Raw genomic sequence first — 22,823 nt, 5'->3', positions numbered from 1 at the left:
TCAAGACAGAGATTTGACTGTTGATTTTCACTGCAAATCAAATTCCAAGGAATAGACACACGCATACTTAGACAGGAGACAATGGAGGCAACACTCCATTCTAAGCTTTGAAGCAAAAGCAGACTTTGAAGCTCAGAGAATGTTCCATGTGATTCTACTCTTATTATTTTTTCCAAGTTCCTAACTTCTTTAATATTTCAAACTACTATTTTGAAGTCAGAATTCACGATTAAAGGGCAAAAATGAATTTTTCAAGTTCCTTTTGAAGCCTTCTCTCCTCTTTCCTCCCGCTTTGAACTTTTGTCTAGTTTACTAGTATTAAATAGAACATTCCCAAATAGGAAAATATGCTATGACACCTTGTTTTAATATCTTTTCTTTTAATATATTTCTGCTTACACCATTCAGTTCAAAAAGTCCCAATTGAAAGGCTAGAAAGTTATGTTGCTACCACATCAAATTTTCACACACAAAATCTTCAGAGAATTTCAAATCAATAGAATCACCAAGAAAATTTCATCACATCTGAAATAGCCCATCTTCAGGCAAAAGATGTAGTATAAACATTAGAGGAAGACAGAGGGAATCTGTATTGAGTGTGCTGCCTTTGTGCACCTAAACAGCACTGAGAATCTCAGGAATGAGAGCATGCTCCAGCACAGACATCTCCACCACCAGATGCATCTGGATACCAGCACAAAAGATGATTTCAGGAACTTGGGAGGAGTCCTGTCTCATAACAACTCAAGTCTCATGATTTCACTCCTTATGTTTTTATCGTTGTGGGGTTTTTTTTCAATTATTTTAATTTTGAAAAACTTTTTAGATTGAAATAGTTTCAAACTTACAGAATACTTAGAAAATAATACAAAGCCCATTCAAAGAACTACAACATACCCTTCTGCCCATATATATCCAGATCCACCAATTTTAACATTTTGTCACACTGACCATATCATTCTATATACCAATACATCTATCTATTTATCAATTCATTTTCTGAACACTTGTGCATATTTTGTATAGATTATGCTCCTTAAACACCTAATAATGCCATTCACATTTCCTAAGAACAAGGATATTCACTTATATAACCACCTTAAGTGCATTATAAAGTTAAAGAAATTTAACATGGATATAAAACTTACATTCTATACAACAATTTTTTCATGTGTCTCAATAATATCCTTTGAGATTTTTCTCCTCCCTTGTTAGATCCCATCCAGGATAATACATTGCATTTAATCATCATTGTCTCTTTAGTTGCTTTTTATTTTTTTAATTGTAGGATCATATTTTCAACATAAATTTCCCACCTCAACCATTTCCAAGCACACCATTCAGTGGAATTAATCACATTTAGTATGTTGTGGTACCCTCACCATCTTCCATCACTAAAATTTTACCATCTCCCCAAACAGAAATCCTATATCCATTACATGTTAGCTCCTCATTCCCCCCTGCTCCGAGCCCTGGTTGTACTCTACTTTCTGTTTCTTTGAGTTTGCATACTCTAATACCTTCTTTGTAGTTGCACAGGGCTTCAATTTAACATCCTAAATGTATAGCAATCTTGTTTGCTTTGATATCAACTTAACTTCAATAGTGTATGCAAACAATATCCCTAGACCCCTCCACCCCCCACCTTTATGTAGTTCTTATAACAAATTACATGTTTATACATTATGAATCTAAAACAATTGATTTAGCATTACATTGCATACATTAGCCTTTTAGGTACTGTAGGAAGTAAAAAGTGGAGTTACAAACCAAAAATACAACAGTGTTGGCATTTATATTTACTCCTGTCATTCCTTACTGGAGATCTTTATTTCTTCATGCAGTTTTGATCTATTGTCTATTGTCCTTTCCTTTCAACCTGCTGACCTCTACTTAGTATCTCTTGTAGAATGAATTTTCCCAGTTTTTATTTATCTGGGGATGTCTTAATCTCTCTTGCATTTCTGAAAGACAGTTTTATAGAATATACAATTCTTTGTTGACAATTTTTTGCTTTCAGCATTTTAAATGTGTCATTCCTTTACCTTATTGCCTCCATTGTTTCCATTAAGAAATCAGGCATGATCTTATTTAGGCTTCCTTGTATGAGACATGTTGCTTCTTGTGGTTTTCAGAATTCTTTCTTTTTAACATTTGACAGTTAAATTATAGTATATCACAGAATGGGTCCTTTTGGGTTTATACTCTTTGGAGTTCATTGGAGCATGTCTCTTGAATGTGCATATTCATACCTTTCATTAAATTTGGGAAGTTTTCAGCCATTATTTCTATGACTGTTTTCTCTGTCCCTTTCTGTCTTGTCCTTCTGGGATTCACCTGATGTATATATTGGTACATTCAATACCATTCCACTCTTCATTCTTTCTCCTTTCCATTTCTCAGATTGGATGATTTCAGTTGTCTTATCTTCTGGTTCACTGATTCTTTCTCCTGCCAGCTCCAATTTTCTGTCAAACCTTTCTAGGAGACTAACTGGTTTTTTGTTTGTTTGTTTTTCACTGTGGTCATCAGCTCTGTTTGGTTACTTTTCATAATTTCCATCTCTCTGTTGATATTCTCTTTGTGTTCATCTATCATTTTCCTGATTTTATTTGGTTCTTTCGGCATATTTCCCTTTAGTTTTTTGAGCATATTTAGGGCCATTTTGTAAAAGTCTTTGATTTGTCCCAGGCCTGGTCTTCCTCATTGCCAGTTTTTAATGCTTTAATCTTCTCCTTTGGCCTGGCCATTGCTTCCTGTTTCTTTGTATGTTTTGGACATTTTGATATTTTAATCTACTGTCATTGGAACTAAGACTCTAAAGTGTCCATTCCTTAAGCTTCTATCTAGATAGTGGTATGATAGAGCTTTCCTTGAGTGTCAGGAGCTAACAAAAAAAAGGAAACACCTTTCCCAGTCTTTGCAGATTAACCTCTGTGAGTGTTGCCCTTTAGAGTTTATCCATACAATGAATTTAGAGAGTATCTCTAAATCAAAGCATAGGAGCCTCTCTTTTCCTTTCCGTGCCTTTACATTCTCGGGTATATGCATATGGCCTTAGGAGTTCCCTTATTTAAAAGGATACAAATGTCCCCTCTTCCTTAGGAAACAATTTCCTCACGGTTTTAGGTACTACAACTCATGTCCCACAGCAAGCAGTTTCTTGCCTCAGGCAGCATTACTTGACTGATCTCCCACAGTATTCTGTAGAAGAGCTCTGTAAACTGCCTTCTATATGCAGTGCAAGTTCTCTGAGTTTGTGACAAGCATCCTGGTTCAGCCCTTCAGGCTACCAACATAGAGATTGGGTCAGAAGTACAGTATGTACACAAGAATCACTCTGCTCTCTCGAGAACGGGACCAAGGATCCACACTGGGAGCATGGGCTTGCTCTATGCTGAGCTGGTAAGAGGGACCAGATATGGCACCATGAGACCTTACTGCTTTTAAGTTGTCCTTTTCTTGATTCAGTGCTTGCCTTATTACTCAATCTTTTAACTGTTTTCTGGAGCTTTGAGAAAGATGTTTCTGACAGTTCTTGCTGGTTGTTCAAAGCTACTGTGGGTGCATGGAGCCCTGAAGCTTCTCCCTTTGCCATGTTGACTGGGACTCAATCCTCATGATTTTTAACTTTTTCAATGTTCTAGGTAGGAAAACATGAACAGAAAAATGAGGGCAGAAAACAGGAAAATGTCAACTAGATTACCAGCTCTGATATCTTCTATTACAGTTTTACAAATACATATACACATATACTCAGAGTTTGTGCCTCTCAGTCTTGATAAGAGATTAAACCAAGCACTATGAATTTTTTTTTTAGGTAACAAGATAAAATGCCCATATTTATTGTTCTGATAGCTCCCCCTACACACTGAAGGTGTTTCATTAAGGGTAACTGCCATCAGAGCATCAGAGTTGCTAGAAGGACATGTTTTTTTTTACTTGGGTAATGAAGGATAGTTTCATAGGCAACTCCTCAAGACTGAAACAATATTTTCCTGATTTAGAAGCTCTTGGTGTAGAGAACATGTCAATGTGGAGAACAAAAGCTTTGCTTCTTAAAATACAAGAAAAAATAATGAATGAATTTATCAATTTTTCTCTGATACAGTCCACCAGAGTGTTCAATGAAAATCCGTTTCCATTCCTGCCACATGTCTGGGTGAGGGGAGAAGAGAGAGGTAGAAAGACGCCTAAGGATGATGCTTAGGCAAAGAATCCACTTAAGCTGGCCACTGGAAGTTTCAGTATGAATTTTTTTTTAATATCCATTAATGAGGGAATTTTTATCCACCCAGCAGCTCAGAGAGGCAGACTTAATGGGACAGCAAAGTCAGCCTGAGGCTCAGCAACTCCTTTTCTTTTCCTTTTTCTTTCTTTTTTTTGGGGGGGGGGGGGATGTTTGGCTTTTTCAAGGGGGATTTATTAATGTACAGATATACAGTTCTAAGGCTGTGAAAATGTCCAAGTTAAGGCATCAAGAGGAAGATGCCCGCTTGGAGGAAAGTCTGCTGGCATCCAGGGTTCCCCTGTCATATGGGGAGGCACATGGTGACATCTGCTACACTTTCTCTCTTGGGTTTTGGTTTCAATGGCTCTCTCAGCAACTCCAGGGGCTTTTCTTTCTCGACTCTTGGTGTTTCTCTCTGAGCTCTCTCTGGGTGTTTCTGTCTTTTTATTTGTTTTAATTGAGAAATATGTACACACATACAGTCCAACCATATAATATAAACAGTGGCTCACAATATCATCACATACTGTGTATTCTTCACCATGATCATTTTTAGAACATTTGCATCATTCCAGAAAAAGAAAGTCCCTCTCACTGACCAATAGTACTTCAATCTGCCCACTTTTTACCCTTCATCTCCCCTTATTATTTATTATTATTATTTTTACTCATCTGTCCATACCCTGGATAAAAGGTGCAACAGACAAAAGGTTTTCACAGTCACACCATAAAAGCTATATAGTTATACAGTTATCTTCGGGAATCAAGGCTATTGGAACACAGTTCATCAGTTTCAGGTACTTCCTTCTAGCCACTCCAATACACATAAATAAAAAGGGATATCTATATAATGCATAGGAATTATTGCCAGGATAACCTCTCGACTCTGAAATCTCTCAGCCACGGAAACTTTATTTTGTCTCATTTCTTTCTTCCCCTTTTGGTCAAGAAGGCTTTCTCAATCCCATGATGCTGGGTCCCAGCTCCTCCCCAGGAGTCAGGTCCCATGTTGCCAGGGAAAATTACATCCCTGGGAGTCATGCCCCACATAGAGGGGAGAGTAGTGAGTTGGCTTAGAGAGAGAGGCCACATCTGAGCCACAAAAGAGGTTCTCTGGGGGTATCTCTTAGGCATAATTATCAGTAGGCTTAGCTTCTCCTTTGCAAGAATAAACTTCATTGGGACAAGCCCCAAGATTGAGGACTCAGCCCATTGAATTTGTTGTCCCCACTGCTTGTGAGAATATCAGGAATTCCCCAGATGGGGAGGTGAATATTTCCTCCTTTTTTCCCAGTTCCCCAAGAAGACTTTGCAAATACTATTTTTATTCTCTGCCAAAATTACTCTCAAATTATTGGAGCATTACACTAATCTGTACAAACCAAGGAGATTTAACACCCTATTCAAGATTCCATGTAATTATGGTATTCAAGTAAACTGACCATACAAGTTAAACTAGATAATGTGCTACCCAAAATATAGATTTTGCACCAAATAAAAATCTTTCCCTTTGGTCTTGCACAGAGGTTGAAGTTTGAAAATATGGACCATATTATCCTTTACCCAGTATTCTGATTTGTTTTAGTCCTACCATATCAGCTTCATTCATATCTCTACACGAAGTCTGATCACTTTTTCAGATTTTTAAACAGTTGCTGATTGGAGTAGTGCTGACTTTCATAGCTTCAGTTCTCTAACTCTGAGTCTTAGGTGACACCTGTTTGTGAAAGCAAAGGATAGCAACAGACTAGGAACCAGGAGACCTCAATTTAACTGCACAGAAAATCATAGATAAGAAAATAAACAAAGCTTTTCTCTTCATTTTAAGATGTGGTCTCTATCCTTAAAAAAAAAAACTTGGGGGACTTCCTGGAAGATGGCAGCTTAGTAAGACGCGCGGATCTTAGTTTCTTCTCCAGGACACCTACTAGGGGAGTAGAAACAATACAGAAAGCACCCAAAGCCACAACAGAGATAAAAAAGACAGCGTACCCCATCCTGGAACGGCTGGCTGGCTGAGAGAAGCAGCTCGGGTGAGATCGCCGAGGCGCGCGGGCCTTACCGGGCGGGGTGGCAAGCGGCCGGAGTTACTCCCTTCCCCCTTCCCGGGCCGGCTGGGAGAATTGGAGAGGCGGTCCCCTGAAACAAAGACGGCTGGCGCCCACACCACGCGCAGCCCCCGGACCAACTGAGAGAATTGGATCGGAAACCCCCAGGCCGCGGAGAACGGTGACGGGTGGGGGAGGCCCCTTCCAAACCCGTGACTCCCGGGGAACGTGCACTCTCTCGGGCGGGCCGCTGCCGCTGGCGCCCTCCCGCCACGCTTGTTGCCCAGGGCCGACTAGGAAATTCGGACGGGCTCTTTCCCTGGCTGCGGCGACCAGCAACCTTCCCTGCGTTCGGACCCCGGGCCGGCTCAAGCCGCTTCGGCTAGCGAACCCCCAGGACGGCGAGAGTTTTCCAAAGTTTAAGGTCCCACAGCACCTTTTACTGGTGGGACCCGCAGACAAACGGGTGCCACGAGCGCCACCTACTGGGCAGGATAAGAAAAACAGAACCCAGAGATTTCACAGAAAAATATTACAACCTTGCTGGGTCCAACACCAAGAGAAATCTGAATAAATGCCCAGACGCCAGCAGCAGAAGATAACTGTCCACGCTCAAAAGATTGAGAATATGGCTCAGTCAAAGGAACAAACCAATAGCTCAAATGAGACACAAGAGCTGAGACAACTAATGCTGAATATACGAACAGAAATGGAAAACCTCTTCAAAAATGAAATCGATAAATTGAGGGAGGACATGAAGAGGACATGGGCTGAACATAAAGAAGAAATAGAAAAACTGAAAAAACAAATCGCAGAACTTATGGAAGTGAAGGATAAAGTAGCAAACATAGAAAAAATAATGGATAGCTACAATGATAGATTTAAAGAGACAGAAGATAGAATTAGTGATTTGGAGGATGGAACATCTGAATTCCAAAAAGAAACAGAAACTATAGGGAAAAGAATGGAGAAATTTGAACAGGGTATCAGGGAACTCAAGGACAATATGAACCGCACAAATATACGTGTTGTGGGTGTCCCAGAAGGAGAAGAGAAGGGAAAAGGAGGAGAAAAACTAATGGAAGAAATTATCACTGAAAATTTCCCAACTCTTATGAAAGACCTAAAATTACAGATCCAAGAAGTGCAGCACACCCCAAAGAGATTAGACCCAAATAGGCATTCTCCAAGACACTTACTAGTTAGAATGTCAGAGGTCAAAGAGAAAGAGAAGATCTTGAAAGCAGCAAGAGAAAAACAATCCATTACATACAAGGGAAACCCAATAAGACTTTGTGTAGATTTCTCAGCAGAAACCATGGAAGCTAGAAGACAGTGGGATGATATATTTAAAATACTAAAAGAGAAAAACTGCCAACCAAGACTCCTATATTCAGCAAAATTATCCTTCAAAAATGAGGGAGAAATTAAAACATTCTCAGACAAAAAGTCACTGAAAGAATTTGTGACCAAGAGACCAGCTCTGCAAGAAATACTAAAGGGAGCACTAGAGTCAGATACAAAAAGACAGAAGAGAGAGATATGGAAAAGAGTGTAGAAAGAAGGAAAATCAGATATGATGTATATAATACAAAAGGCAAAATGTTAGAGGAAAATATTATCCAAACAGTAATAACACTGAATGTCAATGGACTGAATTCCCCAATCAAAAGACATAGATTGGCAGAATGGATTAAAAAACAGGATCCTTCTATATGCTGTCTACAGGAAACACATCTTAGACCCAAAGATAAACATAGGTTGAAAGTGAAAGGTTGGGAAAAGATATTTCATGCAAATAACAACCAGAAAAGAGCAGGAGTGGCTATACTAATATCCAACAAATTAGACTTCAAATGTAAAACAGTTAAAAGAGACAAAGAAGGACACTATATACTAATAAAAGGAACAATTAAACAAGAAGACATAACAATCATAAATATTTACGCACCGAATCAGAATGCCCCAAAATACGTGAGGAATATACTGCAAACACTGAAAAGGGAAATAGACTCATATACCATAATAGTTGGAGACTTCAACTCACCACTCTCATCAAGGGACAGAACATCTAGACAGAGGATCAACAAAGAAATAGAGAATCTGAATATTACTATAAATGAACTAGACTTAATAGACATTTATAGGACATTACATCCCACAACAGCAGGATACACCTTTTTCTCAAGTGCTCATGGATCATTCTCAAAGATAGACCATATGCTGGGTCACAAAGCAAGTCTTAACAAATTTAAAAAGATTGAAATCTTACACAACACTTTCTCAGACCATAAAGGAATGATGTTGGAAATCAATAATAGGCAGAGTGCCAGAAAATTCACAAATACGTGGAGGCTCAACAACACACTCCTAAACAACGACTGGGTCAAAGAAGAAATTGCAAGAGAAATTAGTAAATACCTCGAGGTGAATGAAAATGAAAACACAACATATCAAAACTTATGGGATGCAGCAAAGGCAGTGCTAAGAGGGAAATTTATTGCTCTAAATGCCTATATCAGAAAAGAAGAAAAGGCAAAAATTCAGGAATTAACTATCCATTTGGAAGAACTGGAGAAAGAACAGCAAGCTAACCCCAAAGCAAGCAAAAGGAAAGAAATAACAAAGATTAGAGCACAAATAAATGAAATTGAAAACATGAAAACAATAGAGAAAATCAATAAGGCCAGAAGTTGGTTCTATGAGAAAATCAATAAGATTGATGGGCCCTTAGCAAGATTGACAAAAAGAAGAAGAGAGAGGATGCAAATAAATAAGATCAGAAATGGAAGAGGAGACATAACTACTGACCTCACAGAAATAAAGGAGGTAATAACCGGATACTATGAACAACTTTACGCTAATAAATACAACAATTTAGAGGAAATGGACGGGTTCCTGGAAAGACATGAACAACCAACTTTGACTCAAGAAGACATAGATGACCTCAACAAACCAATCACAAGTAAAGAAATTGAATTAGTCATTCAAAAGCTTCCTAAAAAGAAAAGTCCAGGACCAGATGGCTTCACATGTGAATTCTACCAAACGTTCCAGAAAGAATTAGTACCAATTCTCTTCAAACTCTTCAAAAAAATCGAAGTGGAGGGAAAACTACCTAATTCATTCTATGAAGCCAACATCACCCTCATACCAAAACCAGGCAAAGATATTACAAAAAAAGAAAACTACAGACCAATCTCTCTAATGAATACAGATGCAAAAATCCTCAATAAAATTCTAGCAAATCGTATCCAACAACACATTAAAAGAATTATACATCATGACCAAGTAGGATTCATCCCAGGTATGCAAGGATGGTTCAACATAAGAAAATCAATTAATGTAATACACCATATCAACAAATCAAAGCAGAAAAATCACATGATCATCTCAATTGATGCAGAGAAGGCATTCGACAAGATTCAACATCCTTTCCTGTTGAAAACACTTCAAAAGATAGGAATACAAGGGAACTTCCTTAAAATGATAGAGGGAATATATGAAAAACCCACAGCTAATATCATCCTCAATGGGGAAAAATTGAAAACTTTCCCCCTAAGATCAGGAACAAGACAAGGATGTCCACTATCACCACTATTATTCAACATTGTGTTGGAGGTTCTAGCCAGAGCAATCAGACAAGAAAAAGAAATACAAGGCATCAAAATTGGAAAGGAAGAAGTAAAACTATCACTGTTTGCAGACGATATGATACTATACGTCGAAAACCCGGAAAAATCCACAACAAAACTACTAGAGCTAATAAATGAGTACAGCAAAGTAGCAGGTTACAAGATCAACATTCAAAAATCTGTAGCATTTCTATACACTAGCAATGAACAAGCTGAGGGGGAAATCAAGAAACGAATCCCATTTACAATTGCAACTAAAAGAATAAAATACCTAGGAATAAATTTAACTAAAGAGACAAAAAACCTATATAAAGAAAACTACAAAAAACTGCTAAAAGAAATCACAGAAGACCTAAATAGATGGAAGGGCATACCGTGTTCATGGATTGGAAGACTAAATATAGTTAAGATGTCAATCCTACCTAAATTGATCTACAGATTCAATGCAATACCAATCAAAATCCCAACAACTTATTTTTCAGAAATAGAAAAACCAATAAGCAAATTTATCTGGAAGGGCAGGGTGCCCCGAATTGCTAAAAACATCTTGAGGAAAAAAAACGAAGCTGGAGGTCTCGCGCTGCCTGACTTTAAGGCATATTATGAAGCCACAGTGGTCAAAACAGCATGGTATTGGCATAAAGATAGATATATCGACCAATGGAATCGAATAGAGTGCTCAGATATAGACCCTCTCATCTATGGACATTTGATCTTTGATAAGGCAGTCAAGCCAACTCACCTGGGACAGAGCAGTCTCTTCAATAAATGGTGCCTAGAGAACTGGATATCCATATGCAAAAGAATGAAAGAAGACCCATCTCTCACACCCTATACAAAAGTTAACTCAAAATGGATCAAAGATCTAAACATTAGGTCTAAGACCATAAAACAGTTAGAGGAAAATGTTGGGAGATATCTTATGGATCTTACAACTGGAGGCGGTTTTATGGACCTTAAACCTAAAGCAAGAGCACTGAAGAAGGAAATAAATAAATGGGAACTCCTCAAAATTAAACACTTTTGTGCATCAAAGAACTTCATCAAGAAAGTAGAAAGACAGCCTTCACAATGGGAGACAATATTTGGAAATGATATATCAGATAAAGGTCTAGTATCCAGAATTTATAAAGAGATTGTTCATCTCAACAACAAAAAGACAGCCAACCCAATTACAAAATGGGAAAAAGACTTGAACAGACACCTCTCAGAAGAGGAAATACGGATGGCCAAGAGGCACATGAAGAGATGCTCAATGTCCCTGGCCATTAGAGAAATGCAAATCAAAACCACAATGAGATATCATCTCACACCCACCAGAATGGCCATTATCAACAAAACAGAAAATGACAAGTGCTGGAGAGGATGCGGAGAAAGAGGCACACTTATCCACTGTTGGTGGGAATGTCAAAGGGTGCAACCACTGTGGAAGGCAGTTTGGCGGTTCCTCAAAAAGCTGAATATAGAATTGCCATACGACCCAGCAATACCATTGCTAGGTATCTACTCAAAGGACTTAAGGGCAAAGACACAAACGGACATTTGCACACCAATGTTTATAGCAGCATTATTTACAATTGCAAAGAGATGGAAACAGCCAAAATCTCCATCAACAGAAGAGTGGCTAAACAAACTGTGGTATATACATACGATGGAATATTATGCAGCTTTAAGACAAGATAAACTTATGAACCATGTAATAACATGGATGGACCTAGAGAATATTATGCTGAGTGAATCCAGCCAAAAACTAAAGGACAAATACTGTATGGTCCCACTGATGTGAACGGACATTCGAGAATAAACTTGAAATATGTCATTGGTAACAGAGCTCAGCAGGAGTTAGAAACAGGGTAAGACAATGGGTAATTGAAGCTGAAGGGATACAGACTGTGCAACAGGACTAGATACAAAAACTCAAAAATGGACAGCACAATAATACCTAATTGTAAAGTAATCATGTTAAAACACTGAATGAAGCTGCATCTGAGCTATAGGTTTTTGTTTTGTTTTGTTTTGTTTTGTTTTGATTTTACTATTATTACTTTTATTTTTTTCTCTATATTAACATTCTATATCTTTTTCGGTTATGTTGCTAGTTCTTCTAAACCAATGCAAATGTACTAAGAAATGATGATCATGCATCTATGTGATGATGTTAAGAATTAATGATTGCATGTGTAGAATGGTATGATCTCTAAATGTTGGGTTAATTTCTTTTTTTCCGTTAATTAAAAAAAAAAAAAAAGAGAAGGGATAATTGGAGATGAAGGGATACAGACTGTACAACGGGACTGGATATAAAAACTCAGAAATGGACAGCACAATACTACCCAATTGTAATGCAATTATGTTAAAACACTGAATGAAGCTGCATGTGAGATATAGGTTTTTTGTTTTTGTTTTTTTTGTTTTTTTTCTTTCTATTATTGTTTTAATTCTTATTCTGTTGTCTTTTTATTTCTTTTTCTAAATCGATGCAAATGTACTAAGAAATGATGAATATGCAACTATGTGATGTTATTAAGAATTACTGATTGTACATGTAGATTGGAATGATTTCTAATTGTTTTGTTAATTCTTTTTTTAATTAATAAAAAAAACTTATTATTGTGAAATAGAATGCACATACAGAAAAGTGTGAAAACATAAATGTACAGTTTAATGAATATTATGAAACAAATATCCACGCCACCACCACCAAAGTAAATAACATAACATTGCCAACATCTCTAAAGGATCTTAATAACTGTCCTTCCTCTCCAACACTGAATTTCTTTTTTAAGTTTAATAGCTTCCAAGACTCCACAACTTTGGTCTTTTTCCTTACTCCCTGGGACTCAACCCCAGAAAGATTTGTAAAGTAATTGCCCATAATATCTATGCTCACCAAACTAGAGCCTGATTTAATTTATTAAATGCAATTTTATTGAGATATATTCACACACCATACAATCCATCTGAAGTATACAATCAATGGCTCACAGTTGTGCATTCATCACCATGATCAATTTTAGAGCATTTTCATTACTCAAAAACAGAAATAAAAATAAAGCCCAAAATATCCAATACCCTTTGTCCCCCCTGTTAACCCCAGTACAGGTGTAGTATACTTGTACTATGATGTAAAAAATTAAGATATTACTGTTAACTACTGTCCATAGTGTGCAATAGGTGTATTTTCCCCATATACCCAATTTAATTTAAAAAATTGTTTTGAAAAACAGCAATATACAAAAAAGCAATACATTTCAAGGCAGACCACAACAATAAGTTGAAGAACAGATTTCAGAGTTTGGTATGGGTTACAATTCCACAATTTTAGGTTTTTACTTCTAGCTGCTCGAAGACACTGGAGTCTAAATGAAATATCAGTACAATGACTCAGCAATCATACTCATTTGTTAAATCCTATCTTCTCTATTATTACTCTACTTTCTCCTTTGAACGTTCTTCTAATCTTTAGGGAAATTTTGGCTATGCGTATTCTAACTTTTTCATGTGGTAAGGGCTGTCGAAATATGGGATAAGGGAGTGGAACTAGCTGACGTTCTGGAGAGGTGGCTCCTCTGGGTTTCAGAACTTACCTGGCCTAGGAACCCATCTGAAGGTTGCAGATTTTTGGAAAGTAATCACAGTGCATAAAACCTTTATAGAATCTCAGATAATGCCCTAGGTTTTCTTTAGGGTTGGCAGGAATGATTTTGGTTGGGGTCTGGCAAAACATGATAAGTACCAATGTCCGGGTGAAGCCTCCAGAATAGCCTCTCAACTCTATTTGAACTCTCTCAGCCACAGATACCTTATTTGCTATAGTTCTTTTCCTGCTTTTGGGCAGGAAGGCATTGTTGATTCCATGGCACCAGGGCCAGGCTCATCCTTGGGAGTCATGTCCCACATTGCCAAGGGAAACTTTCAGCCCTGGATGTCATATCCCACATAGTGGGGAGGGTAATGATTTCACTTGCAGAGTTGGGCTTAGAGAGAGAAAGGCCACATCTGAACAACAAAAGAGGTCCTCTGGAAGTAATTCTTAGGCATAACTATAGGTAGGCTAAGCTTCTCCACTATATAAACAGGCTTCACAAGAGCAAGCCTTAAGATCAAAGTCTTGGCCTATTGACCTGGGGAATCCTAATGTTCCAGACAATTATCAGAGGTTTCCCGGGAAGGCAAAGTTCAATAGTTTCATATTTTTTCTCCTATCCCTCATGGGACTTTGCCAATACTTCTTAATTATCTGTTCAATATATTCTGGGAGGCATCCAGGCATTACATTAAGCTATACAGAACCACACGCTGTCATTCCCATTCTGGGCTCCCTGTGTTTGGGTTGTTTAAATGACTATCCGACAGGTTCAGTTAGATCATGTGCTACAGAAAATTATGGTTTTGGACAAAATAAACCTCTCTTTGGTCTCACAGAGTAGGTGAAGTTCTAAAATACAGACAATGTCTTTCTTACTCTTGTATTCTGATTTACCTTAGCTCCAACCTAATCAGCTTCATTCTTATTTCTAGTTGAAGCCTGATCTCTTTTTCAATTTTTTTAACAGTTGTTTTATGTGGCAATGCTGACCTTCAGAACTGCAAAACTCCTACTCTGAGTCTTAGGTGTCTCACAGATATCCAAAGTTCCAGGGAAATACCAGGTTATACATATATGGCACAACCTCTTAAAATCTAGAACTAACAATTGCCACTCCAGATTAAATGTGACTGCTATAAGAGTTTACAATCTAGGCCTCAATTCTTTCATACGTATTTTCTAAATGACACCATACAATACCCAATTTAATTTTACTGAACAATTATTTAAGGGGTAAAAAGCTGAATAAAATAAAATTAAAATGACTAAAAAATAATTCCTCATTCATTGAAAATATTAGCATATTCTCACTTTCCCCCTTCATAAAGGGGCACAGGTCTGCAAGAAGTATTTGCAATTTCAGCAAAATCCACACAAACTATTTCTTTCCAGTAAGGTCCCACCATTCACTTCAAAGCCTGGAGTATAATAAAATCAAACATATACAAAATAGATGTTTTAAAATTTAGAACCTTAATTAATATTCTGACATTCACACTGGCTGCATAACTACTTTAGAACTGGAGTTTGTGGGTAAACACCATCACAAGGAGATAAATTAGTGTCCAAGTCTAGACAGAAAGTGAAGGTAAAAGAAAGTCCAAGTAGCTTCAGGACAAAATCATGTTATCTTTATTTCTATATCCCCCTCATGCCTAGAGAGTGCTCTATAAATATTTGTTGATTCAATGCATTTTGACATGAACAATTTCAGAGAAAGCACACAGAATCATGCTTATCATCTTTTATATTTATTTGTGGTTTCATAATTAAAAGGAAAATAGGAAGAAAATAAAGCTTAGGATTTCAAAATAAATTATTGTGCATGACATACTACTCAGGACTAAAATAAGTTGTCAAGAAAACATGTTTGTTTTTTATCTTATTTCTTTGCTTTTGTTTACTCCAGCAAGGTAGGATTCACAGAGTTATAGACAGGAAGAAAGCAAAAAAGAAAAAGAAAAAAGAAAAAAAAAAGCTATTTCTTTGTTCCTGTTCCACTCCATGGCTTAGGAAAGTGAACAGAAGCTCTCTGCAGAGCCTTCTTGCATATCGCCACCTGGTGGACAAGGCTGAGGAAGTGTTATTTTGCCAAAGAGTGAAAGATTGGAAATTCCAAAGTTGTGAACAGATTTGACAAGTTGTTACTCATATTTATCAGAGTGTATAAATGCCAACTGAAGAGTTATTTGGATGTATTTTAGTTCAAAGAGTATTTTAAACATCCCCTATTATTGGATGTGTCATTGACTCTGTGTAGGAGTCTTCTTTGGGAGCATCCACACCCCTGAGTCTCTGGGTAAGGAAGCACCAACCCTGCCTATACCCTCCCCCACTCTTCAGGGAGCCAATAATAAATTAAATCCTGCCTGTTCCCAAGGAAAGTCTGGAGATGAAGCTGAAGGCAGCCTTCTGATGGGCACCCTACTATCTTTATTTACAGAAGGATGTCTGAAGAAAGTTGAGAGCTCAGTTTCAACTTTCCTTCTGAGTTAAGATGAAATAAAGGTTGTAGACTGTGGCTTTTTGTTTTTTTTTTCTTAGCCAAGCTTTTCATTTCTCTGCAAGTTGCTAAAAGTCCGACCCGGCAACCGCTCTCTTTTAGGATACAAAGGCTCCATGCTGGACATGGGTGCCAAATATTTCAAGAGGGATGTTGGAAGAAATGAAGAGGAAATTATGAACAAGATAAAGAGCTTTCTCTCCCTCCTTTCCTAAAAGCATACCCACAGCTGTTTCCAGACAGAGCCTCCAAAACATAAAGCCCTTGAAAGTTGAGCTGTAAGACGACTGAGTTGGCTGCTCAGTCAAAGGCAGCTGAATCCCAAGTAAATCAAAGGAGCTGGACCCAATTAGAATCTATTTGGCAAAAGAGCAAAGATGTGGAAGTTCCATTATTCGACCCTAGTTTGCTGCACCCTGATATAAGGACTGATGAGCAACTAGACAGTTGCTACATAACTGCTTACAGAAATCGACTGTAAGCAGGCAAGGCCATGTATTTAGGCCAGTGACGAACCTACTTCAAGATGATTAGGAAAATGGTGGGGTGGAGTTGATGACTAGATGGGAAGTTGGACCAAGAGAATTTCTAAGGATCCCATTGATGAGTCTTTGATTTACCACACTTTCTTCACCTGGAAGCATACACCATTGAAATAATTTTACCAATAATTCTAAGTAAACTTGGACTGCCTAGACTGCTTAGCATAATTTAATGAGAACATGTTTTTTGTGTTTGTTGCCGTTTTCACTTTTATTTATTAGCGCATATGTAGATTTATAGAAAATCATACAGAAAGTACAGAGTTCCTATAGAACATGTGGTTTTATAAATGGTAGAATGAAAAGCAGGCTAAGGAAGTAAGTCTAGGAGCTGATGTTATGAAAAGGGTGCATATATATGTGTATATATGTATACACACGCGTATGTATGTATATGTATGTGTATAGACTGATGCCGTGCAATTAAATTTAAAAGAAACAATCACTTTCCTGAGTGGCATTTCTTGAGTTTAGGTGAATAGGCCCTTATGCCTGATTAAAGAAGTTCAAAATGTTTGTAGCACAGCCCCGGCAGTAGTTAGACTCTAACTGGAAACCGCCACCAGCACTTGTAAAAGCAGCAGCACCCAGACTGTCAGTGGGTTCCAAATACCTGTTTTGGTCAAAGGGATTGAGAACAGTTGCTGAAGAAGCTTGTTTTCTGATATTCTCAGGACTACAACCACGTCAGCTGGGAGAGTGTCTCTGTTCTTTTCGAGAAAGCCAGAGGCATCATACAATACCTGCAACATGAATGGCAAAGAGCAAATTAGCCAACTTAATTGTCTATCATTGTCAACACTGGCAAATTATCCCAGAATAGTTATTAACCAATCTTTGTATAAAATTCATCCTGACATAGCCATGCTTATAAACCCAGACTACCAGATAAGGGGGAAAGTTTTAACTTCTTGTACAGGTTGCTCTTTGAAGAAAAGAGTCTTGTATCAAAGCTATATCACATCATAATAATTATTGATATGTATTGGGCACTCACTATCTGCAAAACATCCACGCTATGAGATAAATACTATCGTCTCCGTTTTGCTGATGGGCAAATGGTGGCTTAGCAAGAGGTTGAATAACAGGCCCCTGGTCACACACTTCACAAGCAGGAGGCAGGCATCCAGCTCCATGCTTAAAACCACTGTTTTCACGGCCTCCCACGGTGCTCACAGGGACTGAGTAGCAGCTTCAGGATGCTGCACAGCTCTCAGCTCTCAGCTCTCAGAACAGAGGGGCTCCAGTTTAGAGAACTTTAAAAAAATATATTTTTAAAATGTATTTTATTTATTTCTTTATTATATTTTGAAAATTTCCAAGGTAAGCATAAGCATCATATATAGAGAAAGCAGAGGTATTTTTAAGAACTGGTATTGAATTAATCACAAAAATGATCAGAATCTGACAGTGGAAAATAAACTTGCATAGTATCAAACAAAATCTTCACTTAAAACTAAGCAATGATTTTACTCTACAAAAGTGTCCATTATTTAATCCCAACCCCTTGCATTTTACATAAGGTTATATACATATAAGAAAATACACCAAGATGGAGACAGCAGCTTTACAATCTCAAAGATTGTAACAGTAGCTCTGATCTAAATCTTCCACAGGTATTGGGTATTTTGCATTATTTGTTACCTTCTTTGGATCAGTTCTGAAGTTTAAGAACAAGTTCTCTTAGAGATAAATTTTATATGAATCCTGTAATCTGCTAAATTGTTGAATTGTTACCTGCATAAGTATGCAAAGGAATTATTTTATATATTTTCTTATCTACGTTTCCACATCATCATCATCATCATCATCTTCTTCTTTGGCTCTGAAATGCACTTTCTGAACTTTTGTCTGATTATTGAAGGGCAAGATGAGGGCACTGGTGGAAGGTCCTACATGAATTCGACATTGTCATCTAGAAAGACACTGCTGTCCATCTGAAGTGGTGGCTTCTGGACTTTTTCTACTTCTGATGCTGACTCATCCCGCACTGTGGAGCTGCTCGCAGATGCTTCTGCTTCTGCGCTGGCTCTGTGTTTTGGCAGGGATCGGTGGTCTCCAATCTTTGTAGAGCCACCACCACTCAAAACTCTGCCATGACTGATGGAAGGCCTTCGCCCTCCCGTGGCGGCTCACCAGCTTCATTTCTCAGAAACAACACGCTGCTTCCAGCAAACTCCAGGGGCTCATTTTCACCAGGGGCCTCAGGTGTTGTTTTGGCAAGGAAGCACTATCACTTTTAGCTACTAGTTTCTGTAACTCATTTCACAAGGCTAGCTTCGTCATACTTGACTGGATGTTCGCCTCTGGCCTCTCGGTGGCTTTTTGTGATGAGGATGTCAGATACTCCGTCTTGGGAGTTCTGGCAACGTCCACTTCTTACTTACAGGCCAACCCAGCTGCCGAATAACTTCTGCTCCGCAGGCAAGCAGAAAAGCGCAAACTCTGCAGGGAGCTTCCCGGGCCTCAGGAGCGTGAGCCCGCCACCCTCCCCCGGCCCCCCACCCCCACCCCTACCCCCACGCCCCGCCACTGAGAAGGACCTGGAGCCAGGCTTGAGGCTTCTGAGACGTGACCTGAGAACTTCTGAGGAACATTCCCCAGAGTCTCTTCTCTACCGATAAGCTTGGAATGGCGAGTGACTTCAGGAACGGGCACAGAGCCCAGGGGAAAAAAAGACCACTTTCATCCCCTAAAATCAAGAAAGAAGGAGAAAAGGGAGAAAAAGGCAAGCAAATAGGTGGGACAGAAGTAGGTGTAAAAGGTTAGAGAGGTGGAAAGGGAGATGAAAAGAAGAGGGCAGGAATGGGTCGGGGAGAAGAAGGATGGGGAGAGGGAAACAGCGTGGAGGGTGTGAGCTCAGACAGCGGAGGACATTCACGTGCAGTCAGACCTCAGTGCTAAAGTAAATGAAGGACTTAAGAGCAAAACTTGAATTGCAATTTCTAGCAAAGATCCCAAACCGGTATCATAAAGTACTGTGTGGAGTGAAAATCAATCTTTCTTACTTATATTTGAATTCCTTTTCAGTCAATATTCAATCAGGCAAAACTGAACTAAATGTCATGATAAAAATGCAAAAGAAAATTTTGATAAATTTCAAATCAACAAAATAATCCAGAATGCCTTTTTATTTAACTCTACCCATTTTCTGGACTTAACGCCCTAGCAGTCCCCACAGGAACCAATTAGCCATAATTCAAATGGTTCCAGTGGGAGTAATGCAAGCAATGATCTGGCTGTGTCAATTGAGAATTTCCTGATAGTCACTAATCTGCTTCAGGAACTTGAAATTGAGTCTGAGGCATAATGTATGAAAAGTGGAAAATTTAGTTAATGTTGTAAAAGCTTAACATCTGGATGATGAAGCGACCTTTTTTTCCCTTTTCATCTGGACGTTTTTGATGCCCCGTAGATACATGCTTAAACTGCTAAAAATTAAGCCCCACTGTGATATTAACCCTCCTTCATTAACTACCATCTCCAAATTACTTTGGAATGTGAATGTTCACAGCTAAACACTGGGAAAAGCTGTAATATGTTTCCTCTCTGGAGACCTGACTCTTCTAGGGCAAACCTCAGGTGAGAGGCAGATGGTGACTCTGTGGGCCACCCCAGCGAGAAATTGTTTCTATGCCAGGGGCAATTTCTTTCTGTGAGCAGCACACTGAGAAAGTTTGGGAATTGTGATTAGGTGTTCAAGAAGAATTAAAAGGGAAAAGAAATCTGTAAGCAATTTTGTGAGAGGCATAGGCAGGGTACTATGGACACTTTCCCCTCATCAAATTCAGATTTAACCAGTTGTCACACTCTCCTCACCTTTCCAGCGTAATGCTGAATCCCAAAGCACAGTTCCACTCCTTTGGGCCTCCAGAAGTATTTGCATCGTAGATTATCTTCAAATTTATCTGTATGGATTTTCATGTTTAGAAGTTACAATGTGAATTGTTTGTACCTTCAAACATATGCTCCTTGAATTATGACTGCCTCTGGTAAGGAATAATAGAGCAGCCTGATATTATCACAATATGTACAATGGTGAGTAAGGTCAGCCCATAAGATGAGCATTTATGATCATATCCTCATTTTTTCATTGTTCAGTGTTGTATTTAGTGTCAGGCTGTGCCCTAAGATCTCTCTGTAAGAGCTCTTAACATGGACACTGATAATATCAGAAGTTCTGTAATTAGCTTTTAGACCATAAAGCTGTCCCACGGAAAGCAGGCAATGCTGGTTTAAACTCACCCTAGCAATAGTGTCGCTTTTATAAATTAAAAAAAATTGCTGAAGGATGACAATTTCAACTCCTAGATGTGAATTTCTCCCATGAATCAACTGCCCTTCTGGGGAAAAAAGCTTGAAACTCTCTGTTCCTCCCTGAATAGTTTTTGCTTGTGGTGGTGGTTGAGAGCCTGTTATGTGAGAGGAGCTGTGCTATGTACTAAAGGGATACAGGGTTTGAGGCTTCATTGCCCTAAAAATCTCACAATCTAGGCTAGGGACAAGGATTATTTAAAACACTGAATATTCAAGAGGAAGGGATAAAGTACAAAGGGCCATCGATGTCAGGAGGTATCCTGTCTTCATCCTGTGGATAACAGGAACCTAATGCAAAGATGGCTTTAGAAAAACTAGAAGAGCTAGGATGTTCAGGGCAGAGGGGGAAATTATGTGGCTGGAGGCAGGGAGACCAGAAAGGGACTCCTGTACTAATTCAGACTGGATGTGGAAGGGTTCTAGGCTAAGAATAAGAGAAAGGGGTATAGAAAGGAGGGGAAACAAGAATTGGTTTGGGGAAGTAAGGGAGAGGAAGGTGTAAAAATGATACCAGCATGAAAGTTCAATAACTAGGGTAATGATATTTCTTTTGGCAGGAATAGGAAAGTGAGGAAGGTTAGAGGGATGGTAATGGATTTGCTTTAAAGCATGAATTCTACCTGGTCATTGGCTGAAGATTTTAATTCATTAATAACAGGGTCTTCACTTTCATAACCCACAAGGTGGCCAAAATAAGTAGGATAAATTGACTAAACCATACTCATTTGATGATGTGAGCCAAGTTCTGTTCTAAGCACATATGCCCTTTCAGAAAGGTACCTACCAACCAGGGTCTGGTCAGTTGCTTGAGGAAACCGACTTTCCTCATCCAAAAGTGCAAGCAGTCCCAGGGGTTTCTGGAGGAACATGTTCAGGAGTGGGCGATTGTCTTCATACTCCACGAGTGTGGCCTCAATGCCTTCATTCTGATATTCCATCTGGAGGAAGATAAATTGTGAATCTCTCCAGCCCACAACTGACCTGTGTATCACCAGGGTACTTTGGCATGGGCTTTCTGTGCCTGGCAACACCGAACACATGAGAGAAAACAGGTTGGGCTCTATGTGGTCTTAAAGGAATCTTTGGCATATAACATTGTTGAAGCCCTGGGTCTAAGTCTGATCTGCTGGTGACCTTTGTCAGGCATCTGAAACCAGTAAAGAAGGAATGGTTCTCTGTCCTCAAACATAGACTCAGTAACACATAATTTAGAACTGATATAGAAGGGAACAGAAGTTGAAAAAATTTTCTTTTGGCAACAAATATGATTTAAACCAGGAAGAAACAGACTTCTGTCTTCTGCAACGGATTCTTCAAGAGAATCATCTAGATCTGAAAACTAGACACACTCTCCAGATTTCCCAGGTAGCCGAATGGAAAGACCCTGAGCTGAAACTAGGTGGAGTTTTATGCAGGCAGGGTAGGGACAGAAGTGTTCAACTGTGGCATCTTTATTAAATGTCTTTGTGTTTATATATTCACAATATGGTTTGTGTGTCCCCACTCTTGCATTAAAACAATTACTCCTGGACTCAAAGGGCTTGGTCAGAATATTTTGTTATTTTAAGTACTTACAACAGGAAATAGAGTCTTGGGATTTGGGGTCAGGAAGACTCTATTATACAGGCTATTGCTGTAGGAGAAAGGCTTTTAACCTTTGGGACCACTAGCTTCACACCCAGTTTCATTACCATTAACCTCATGGAGGGAAGACTTTCATTTCTAGAAAACCAAGAACAATCTTACTTTTCCCTGGAGACACTGTCTGGTTACTATGGGATCTTGTATTCAGGAGATGGGGATAGGGATGGCCAAGTTTGGAATTAAGAACAACAATAACCTATCTTTTGAATTCAAGATCATTCTTTGTCACTTTTAGTACAACCATAATTCAGTTGAATAAAGTAGAAGAAAATCTAGTATGTGGGACAGTTTGCAAGGAAGATTTAAATAATTAG

General features: G+C 38.7%; 1 protein-coding gene and 1 pseudogene across 1 annotated transcript in view; both read right to left on the bottom strand.

Annotated features, from left to right (window-relative positions):
* The window catches only part of MYO3B (myosin IIIB), a 510,258-nt gene that overhangs the window by 281,317 nt on the left and 206,118 nt on the right, over nt 1-22,823 (bottom strand). Inside the window, exons 20-22 of the mRNA XM_077151780.1 lie at nt 21,650-21,803; nt 20,368-20,456; nt 17,162-17,291 (exon numbers count right to left, since the gene is read on the bottom strand). Coding sequence (XP_077007895.1) covers nt 17,162-17,291; nt 20,368-20,456; nt 21,650-21,803 — 373 coding nt within the window. The remainder of the gene's footprint in view (nt 1-17,161; nt 17,292-20,367; nt 20,457-21,649; nt 21,804-22,823) is intronic.
* Nucleotides 18,328-19,969, bottom strand: LOC143676800 (UPF0688 protein C1orf174 pseudogene; annotated as a pseudogene).

This window comes from Tamandua tetradactyla, chromosome 3 (assembly GCF_023851605.1).
Source record: "Tamandua tetradactyla isolate mTamTet1 chromosome 3, mTamTet1.pri, whole genome shotgun sequence".
In the NCBI taxonomy this organism is placed as follows: Eukaryota; Metazoa; Chordata; class Mammalia; order Pilosa; family Myrmecophagidae; genus Tamandua; species Tamandua tetradactyla.
The sequence above is the reverse complement of the archived record's forward strand: the minus strand, read 5'-3'. Positions and strand labels throughout refer to the sequence as shown.